Source organism: Mastomys coucha, unplaced genomic scaffold (genome assembly GCF_008632895.1).
Source record: "Mastomys coucha isolate ucsf_1 unplaced genomic scaffold, UCSF_Mcou_1 pScaffold18, whole genome shotgun sequence".
Lineage (NCBI taxonomy): Eukaryota > Metazoa > Chordata > Mammalia > Rodentia > Muridae > Mastomys > Mastomys coucha.
In genome coordinates, this window is record NW_022196900.1 from 17,741,054 (window position 1) to 17,750,424 (window position 9,371).

A 9,371-nucleotide genomic window follows, 5' to 3' on the forward strand; every position below is an offset into this window, starting at 1 on the left:
TAAGTAAATCTTAAAAAAAAAAAAAAACTAAAACTCCTTCTCAATCACCACCACCAGAATCAGACACCGCTGACCATTTTTGCTCAATGATAATAGTATTGGAACTTTCTACAGGTCTTCAAAACAGCCTGTAAGCCAACAAAGCTCAAGACCCCTGGACTCAATGCTTGGCTCCTTAAACCATGAGTCCTGGCAATCAACAAGATTAGCACTTTAGTGCCGAATCCATCGAAACCTCTGTTTGAGAAGTTTCTACACTACTGCTCTCTACCAAGCCAATTCACATTCGTTCATTTTTATTTTCTCCATAACCATCTCGGTCTCTCCTCCCCCCACCTGTCTTCTTTTCTCTGATACAGAGTCTTTTCACTAAATAGCCCAGGTTGGCCTCAAACCTCTGAGCCTCTGCCTCAGTCACCTGAGTGCTGAGATTACAGGCATGTGCTAGCATGCTCTTTTGGAGCTCGTCATGTCTTGATGGAATGCTACCAAGAATCCAGTAAGAACTTGCATAAACTAATAAGCTACAATCACGAATGCTTAGCGTCATGCACAATCCACAAGTCATGACTATTTATTTGGAAAGGAATCGCTGAAGCTGGGAATGTAGGTCAGTTGGTAAGAATGCTTACCCAGCATGCATTTAGCCCTGGGTTCAGTCCTCAGCACTGCATAAACTACAGTACATCTGCCATCCCAGAACACGGGAGGGGACATCAGGAGGATGGGAAATTTAAGGTTAACCTTGTTTGCATAACAAATTTAATGCCAGTATGGTCTATAGGAGAACCTCCCTGTCTGGTTACATATATATATATATATATATATATATATGTAACTATAATATATATATTATAAGATTTATTTATTATTATAAATAAGTACATTGTAGCTGTCTTTAGACACACCAGATCTCATTATGGGTGGTTGTGAGCCACCATGTGGTTGCTGGGATCCAAACTCAGGACCTTCAGAAGAGCAGTCGGTGCTCTTACCCGCTGAGCCATCTCACCAGCCCCTGGTTATATTTTTGTCTGTTTGACACAAGCTAGCATCATGGGGAAGGGGAAACCTCAACTGAGAAAATGCCTCCATCAAATTGCCTACAGGCAAAGTCAGTAGGGCATTTTCTTGAATGACAACTGATGCGGGAGGGCCCAGCTCACTATAGGTGGTATCAACCCTAGTTAGGTGTTCTAGGTAGTATGAGAAGGCATACTGAACAAGTCATGAGAGCGAGCCAGTAAGCAGCACTCCTCCACATTCCCGCCTTGGCTTCTCTCAGAGGTGGATTGTGATATAAACCTTCTTGGTTATGTCTTTATCATGGCCATAGAAAGTGACTAGGACACTGTTTTAAAAAAGAACACACCCAAATTGAACACTATAGCAAGTGTGGTGGTGCATACTTGAAATGCCAGTATTACAGAGAACCGGTGAGATTCCCCAGAATTCAAGGACAGTAAGACCTGTCTCAACAAACGAAACCCTTGAGCACTGGATTTTCTTATTTGAGCTTTCTTTCTTTCTTTCTTTCTTTCTTTTTTTTTTTTTTTTGTGGTTTTTCGAGACAGGGTTTCTCTGTGTAGCCTTGGCTATCCTGAAACTCACTCTGTAGACCAGGCTGGCCTCCAACTCAGAAATCCACCTATCTCTGCCTCCCAAATATTGGGATTAAAGGCATGTGCCACCAATGCCCGGCTTATTTGAGCTTTCTATAACCATGCTGAAGTAAAAAGGGGGAACAGATCCATGTGCCCATATAGCTATGCCTGCAAGTTTGAGTCCTACCTGAAGAAATTCAGTACATTTCTGAGCCTTAATGATCAGACTCTCACCTTTACCTACCTGAAGCATCCCTTAGTTCTTCCACAGTCTTCCACTTTGATTTTGGCAAATGGGTCCACAGGAGGAGCAGTGGGGAAAGGGTAGCCTGGACAGTGAAGACAAATGATGGTCAGAGAAATCCTGTAACAATCCTTACAATGAGAATTCTAAAGAATTCGACTGCCTGTTTGTTTGTTTGTTTGTTTGTTTTATCATCACTGCTAGCAATGTTTAGGAACTTAACAAAGGTCTTTGATGAAGTCAGACTATCCCCTTCATGAGGGTATCCACACCTTTGGACTTCGTCTTATATGCTGGGAATGAGTGTGCTGTTATTTCATTTTCAAGCAAGCAAGCAACCAGGGACCTTGAGTAGAAACCTCATTCTACATAACCACCGGCTTAACCACTGTCCCAACTAGAAGTTAAAAAAAATCTCAACTTTACAACAGTGCACACATTCGGGAAGAAAGGCAGATGGCAAAGGCCCAGCTTTTAACTTGGTAGTCCGGTGATCCCACTTATACGTAGAATGGATATTACAACTTCATGCCTCTGGGCCACCACTTACCCATATGCTAAGTCCTTCCAACACACAGTGTCTAGCGTTGCCCCGCTGAGATTATTTATTCCATCATGCATTTAAGTAAGGCTGGCGAGTAAGGCCATGGAGGGCTCCAGGTTCCGAGGGAAATCATTTTCACCTAGGGTGTTCACTCCGCGTGTGCAGCAGCCATGTGTGCCTCATGCTGCATTCTGTGCCCAGCGTGAGGTTTGGCACTGGACACCGAGTGAATGACGGGTGATGAGATGCAAGCTTCCACAGATAGGCCCAGGCAGTGTAAGTAAAACTCGCCCTTTTGATTTGGACTACTTCTCTTCAGTGAAGTCTTATTTAGTTGTGTTAGCTTTAGACTTTTCACAATTGTCTCCAGGCTATGCTATCCTGGCACGAGTCTGTCTGCTTCTACTACCCCAGAGTTTGAGCACTGGATCAAACAACACCCTAAGTAACTGGCTCAAATGCTTTAATTCTAGATTTAAGCTATTTTGTACTAAAACCTCCATCATTTTCACTACTATAGGCCACATCCTGACTTGAACAGGCTTTTTATTTTTCTCTTTGTATTTACCAAGCAGCTTTTCAATGTTACACATCATATTAAGCATCTTCATTTATGTGCCCTTACTCTTATTTGTCACTGAAGTAAGGTAAATTTTTTTCCTCCAGAGTACCCATCCAGGGATGCAATGGCTACTTCCTTATCTGTTACAGAGATGCTGGAGGTGACAGTTTCTTCCATTTCACTTCTGACTCAAGTTCTGCATCTTCTTCGTTTGATCTGCATCTCTCTCTCCCTCCTTCCCTCCCTCCCTCCCTCCCTCCCTCCCTCCCTCTCTCTCTTTCTCTCTCTCTCTCTTCTCTGTGTGTGTGTGCCTGTGTGACTAAACTCAGAACCTCACAAAAGCTTGAAAAAACTCTTTCACTGAGCACCACCCCCAGACTCCCTCTTCCATTTTCAACGACAGAATTCTTAGTCATTCCCAGCATCCAGGCTAATATTGGCTTATGATAGATTTCCAGTTCAATAAATACCAGTTGTCATTATCATCCCTGGACCATTATGGCTACTAAAATGTTATAAACTTAACTAAGAACTAATACCTGTTGGGTAGCATTGTCTTTTTAAAGAAAAATGGGTTCCTAGACACCAAATAAAAGCAAGTTTTGGAACATAGCTTAGGCAAATGTTCTTAACTAGTTCATTGGGTTGGCAAATGTCTTCACTAACATTGTTTTTTATTATATTGTGTAATCTAAAACAAAACCAAATAAGAACATGTATTCTGTGAGCTGTGCTTGCACATCCATTTAAAAATGTTTCCGCCCAATGTTGTGGATTGAATTAACATGTTTAAAAAACATTTTACCACTGTGTCAGACCACTAGACCCTTGTCTTTTGTTTGTTTGTTTGTTTATTGCTATGTAAGCTGTCCCTAAATCCCAGACGATCTGGGCTTTGTTTTTGGTTCCTGGAAAAGACACCCTAGAGCAACAGTTCTTTACCTGTAGACTGCAACCCATCCGGAGGTTGAACAACCTTCTCACAAAGGGTCCCCAAAGACCATCGGAACACACAGATCTTTGCATCACAATTTATACAACAGCGAAATTACAACTATGAAGTAGCAATGAAAATAATTTTATGGTCGGCACGAGGAACCATATAAAAAGGCTGCAGCACTAGGAAAGTTGAGAACCAGTGCTCTAGAGACTTGGAATTGTAGCAGTTGATGTGTCTTTACTCATCATGAGCCCCTTAGAAAACACCTGGGTTTGTGCTAAGAGATAAGATGTATATAAATACATATGCTTAAATGTCCTCAAGATTGGGACATGTAAATTGCCTTCTGCTGTGGCTTGAATTGGAATTTCCCCACAGGCTCTTTAGGTTTGTTTGTTTGTTTTGAAACACTTGGTCCCTGCTGGTGATACTGTTTTGGGAAGCTATGGAACCTTCAAGGAAGTGAGACCTAGCTTGCAGAAGGAGGTTACCAGGAACAGGCATTTGAAGAATCATCCCTCCTCCCCATTTACATTTGGGTCCACCATGATGTGAAGAGCCTCTGCCACTCGCTTCTGATGCCTTAAGTTGAACTGCCCCTCCCCATGTCTATTCTACCACAATATGTTGAAACCAGGGAGCGAACGAGTCTTCCCATCCTTAAGCTGCTTCCGGTAGATCACAGAAAAGTAAATGACACAACCTACCTGCTCGTTTCCTCCAATAGAGAAAAACATAAATGTCTTTACCCACGTTTCCTGGGGGGTCCTATCTAGGAGATTTTCATTTTGTAACCCAGGAGAAACATGGCCAGACTACCCTTCTAACTACACCAAGCCAGAGCAAATTACTGTTCTGAACAACACTGGTTTAGAGTCCCCTGGGTACTGTATGATTGACTGCCCCAGTTTCTCCACATCCAAACTCCACATGATCTCATTATTATTTTAATTTGGATTTCCCTAAGCACTGACAGACACAAAAGTCCCTTCATATCTGTACTAAGCCTTGGGTTCCCTTGTCTGTGGGGTCGATTTCTGTAAACTTTGTTCAAATGTTGTATATTTTTTTGTATATTTCATGATTGTTGGTTTCAGATGTTCCTATTTTTCCTACCACCCTCCCAACAATCTTTTTTTTTTTTTTTTTGGTTTGGTTTTGCTATGATTCTTTTTTTTTTTTTTTTAAACACCCAAATATTGTATGAGGTTAAGCAAAGAATTTCTCTGCTTTTGGTGTATGCTTTTCAGAGTCTCAAGGGATTATTTTCTACGCCCCCCATCAGCATGAGCCATTTCTCTCATTTTTTACTTATTAATATTGTAGTGCTATATTGATAGCACACTGAGAGCTTTGACCCACTGGGAATTTACTCATTATCTTATGTGAGGTGAGAAATCAATTGTATTTTTCTACTTATATCGATTTGTTTGGGTTTCTTTTTGCTTTGTTTTGTAAGACTAGAGTTTCACTATGTCTGAAACTCCCTGTGCAGATCCAGCTGGCCTAGAACTCACAGAGATCCCCTTGCTTCTGCCTGCAGAATGCTGAGATAAGAGGTACGAGCCACCACGCCCAGCTCTCAATTTTTTCTCAACATAATTTATGAGACAACTCATGCTTTCTCTGGTAATTTATGATAACTCCGTTCCAGCTCATCAGTTCCTTCATGAACCTGGATCTATTTCTAGATTTTCTGTTTTTTGTTTTTTGATTTTTTGTTTTTGTTTTTGTTTTTTTGTTTTGTAAGCTAGGACCATGTTATTTTAATTACTCAGCTTTCAAGTGTGCCTTAATTATCTCAACAATTCTCGGGACCTGATTCTTCTGTGCAACATAGAAATCATGTGTGAAGTTCCCTTACAGAACTGTCCTGGAGGACTGTGTAGAATTGTCTTAAGTTTGAGATGATTCTTGAGTGGATGGAGGATTAGTATATTTATAAAATCAGATTACTCTTTTAAAGATCATGATTTGTCTGTTTGTCTCTATCCTTTATATCCCTTAATAGTTCTTTTTTTTCCTCTAGATAAAAATCAGACTCTGAAGATTTCTGTTGCTACCTTGAGCCGGGTCTTGGTTTCCTTCATATTCTCTGGCTCACTGTTGCTGGTGAGGAAGAACTTGGGTTCCTAGGCTATGTTAATGTTCTAAAAGCTTTCCTAAAAAGTCCAACTAAGTAACAAAAACAACAATGGCCACATAATGTACCGTCCTCTGTGCATGAGATGCCTGCGATAGACAAATATTGAGACAGAAGGCTTCACGGTTGCCGAGAGCCGAGACAAGGGGAAACACAAAACGCCTGCCTGCATGGTGTTGGCTCTAGGGAAGTATGGCTTCTTTTCAGGGTGATCAGACTGTTCTAAATGTGACTCTAGCTACATAAAGCCTATAAAGTGTGCATACTTTAGAACCATGCCATGGCATGCTTTAAATAGGTGCATGAACACATGCATGCCCCCGTGCACCTGTGGAGGTCAGAGGACAACTCCTGGGAGTGAGTTTTGGGGATCAAACTCAGGTTGTCGCTTGGTGGCCAGTGCCTTTAGCTCCTGTGTCATCCCTAATGCCAATATTTTGACAGATGACATTTTGACAGCTCAACAGAAGGCCATTGTAATTTCCCCTATGATTTCCTCTTTGCCTCTTTGGTCAATATTTTTCATTGATATTGTCCCCAATGAGCCTTTTATTTTCTTTCTTTTTGTTTTTTAGGGCTAGAGAATCAAACAGAGAGTGGAGAATATGGCAGGTGGCACTCTGCCACAGAGCAACATTCCCAATCACCCCTCCTCAGGCTTTCACTAACTTCAAATTTCATCTCACTATAATCAGAAGACATCTATGCATCCTATGTAGATGCAATTGTAATTCACTGACTTCCAAATAACTAGTTCATGACAAATTTTAGAGGATCTTCCTGTGTGTTCAAAAAAAAAAGTATGGTTCTGTATTTGTTTATACACTCACTTAAGTAATGTTATTATTTATAGAAGTCAAACAATAGGTATCTTTTAGTTTTACAATTTTATTTTTTCTAATGCTAAGGGTAGTGTGCTGAATTTAACACATTTTATTTGGACACTTATTTATCTACATATTTAATGTATTACCTAATATCTATTATTAATACACTTATACTACAGAATTAATATAATTACAGATTACTGCTTCATATTTTGGAAACATCATTCATGTATTTATTATACATATATATATATGTACACACATATATGACACACACATATGTACTGATAGTTATTTTTGCAGTACTGAGTAATGAACCCAGAACCTCATTCATGCTGAATAAGCACTCTACCACTGAGACACATCCTCATATATTGGGTTCCTGATTTATTATTTCTTTTATCACTGTATGACATTATTTGTCCTTCACAGCCCAACTTTAATTATATCATGTCAGATTTTGTTACTATCTCAATTCCCTTAAAACTCATCTTTGCCCAAAACATCACTTTTTTTTTTTTACTTCTTCCAATATATTTGTATATTCAATATATATTTATATGCATGGTCAAAATTCAGCCATAATATCTCTTTCTCATCGTGTCTGGCTGCCACACTAACCAAGTTATGTTGTTGCATCAAATGAATTGGGGTTACTTCCTCTTTTTCTGTCCCCTGAAATATGTTCAGGGCACTGGTAAAATGGCTCCATGAATAAAGGTGTCTTTTGCATTACCTGAGTTTGATCCTTATAACAAAATGGAAGGAGAAAACAAGTCCTCCACACCCTCACCATGACACTCATATTTGTACAGCCCCACCCCCACATCACACACATGAGTGCACACACATATACAAACACACACACACAAATGATCAATTTTTAAAATTAACAAATTAATCTTTTTTTTTAAATGTGAGGGATGTAGGGGTGCTCTGTCCAAATGCATTGGGTCACCTTAGGTCTGGAGTCACAGTTGTGAGGCACTGGGTAGGTGCTGGAAAGTAAACCCAGGTCCTCTGGAAAAGCAGTCAGTACTTTGAATTGCCGAGTCATCTCTCCAGCTCTACACATTTTTAAAGTTTATATATATTTAGAGTGAGCACTATCTCTCACTTGAATATTTAGTAGAATTGAGCTTGAGCTTTCTTATTTGGAAGATTTGTTTTTAGTTGACTCAATTTTTTTTCTTTCTTCCTTTTTTTCTTTTTCTTTTTTTTTTTTTTAAAGATTTATTTATTTATTTCATGTATGCAGACACTCCAGAAGAGTGAGTCAGATCTTGTTATGGGTGGTTGTAAGCCACCATGTGGTTGCTGGGAATTGAACTCATGACCTCTGGAAGAGCAGTCAGAGCTCTTAACCACTGAGCCATTTCTCCAGCCCCCTTTTTTTCTTTCTTACGTGGTGTGTGTTATGCATGCAAATACATGTTCACATGTCTGCAGGCACACATGTATGTGCACAACTGCGCATGTGGAGGCTGGAGGTTAATGTCAGGTGCCTTCCTAGATTGTCCAATTTCTCTGGTGAGGCAAATTCTCTCACTGGACCCAGTCTGGTGAGCCAGCTTCCTCCATGTCCTCACCTTCTCTGGGCTGGGCAAGTTTTACCTTCCAAGTCCCTGCCCCGACACTGCCCACCCCAGCCAGCCAGCCCATCTGTCTCAGTTCCTTTTATCCAGGTTTTCTAATTTTTCAGTCAGATGCTCCCCCCCACACACTCTTTGGACAAGGTCTTGCTATGAATCCCAGTCTGACTTCAAATTTGCAATCCTCCTGCCTCAGCCTCCCAAGTACTACACAAACCAGCTTCATGTTAAATGGTTTTCTCGGCTTCCATTGTTATGGACCTCTGACCTCTCATAAGACTTGCCACGTTAAAGTGTACAAATAGCACTTTTCACACCACCACAAGGCTGCACAATTACTACTATCTAGTCCGACAAAAAGTTCCACGGTTCCGGGAAGAAGCCAAGTGCCAGCCAGCAGCCACTCCCTCGTCCTGTCTGTGTAGCCCCTGGCAATCCTTTAATGTATGATCCTCTCCTATGGATTTGCCCATTCTATATATTGCCTGTCGATGGAAGTATGCAGCCTGGTTTCTGATTTCTGGTTTCTGGTTTCTTTCCTTTAGCATAATGTTTCCAAGGCTCATTTATCCTGAAGCACACATTGAAACTTCATTCCTCTTTATAACAGAATAGCGTCCCCACTGTACTGGTAGACTGTATTTGTTTATCTGTTCATCAGTTGGTAGGCATTTTGCTTGTTCCTACTTTGAGACTATTCTGAATCAAGCAACTGTGTAGAAGGTTTTATGTGGATACATTTCCAATTCTCTTAGAATACAATTGCTACATTATATGGTAACTGTACCTTTTACTTTTTGAGGAGCTGCCAAGTCATTTTCCAAAGAGCTGTAATATTTTACATCCTCATTAACAATGCACAACAGGTCCAACTTCTCCACTATTCAAAAAAAAAAAAACTTAGCCGGGCGGTGG

At 40.5% G+C, this 9,371-nt stretch overlaps 1 protein-coding gene across 1 annotated transcript in view; it reads right to left on the minus strand.

Annotated features, from left to right (window-relative positions):
- Frrs1l (ferric chelate reductase 1 like) overlaps positions 1-9,371 on the minus strand; it is a 34,314-nt gene that overhangs the window by 19,298 nt on the left and 5,645 nt on the right. Inside the window, exon 2 of the mRNA XM_031377454.1 lies at positions 1,849-1,933. Within this exon, the coding sequence (XP_031233314.1) occupies positions 1,849-1,933 (85 nt within the window). The remainder of the gene's footprint in view (positions 1-1,848; positions 1,934-9,371) is intronic.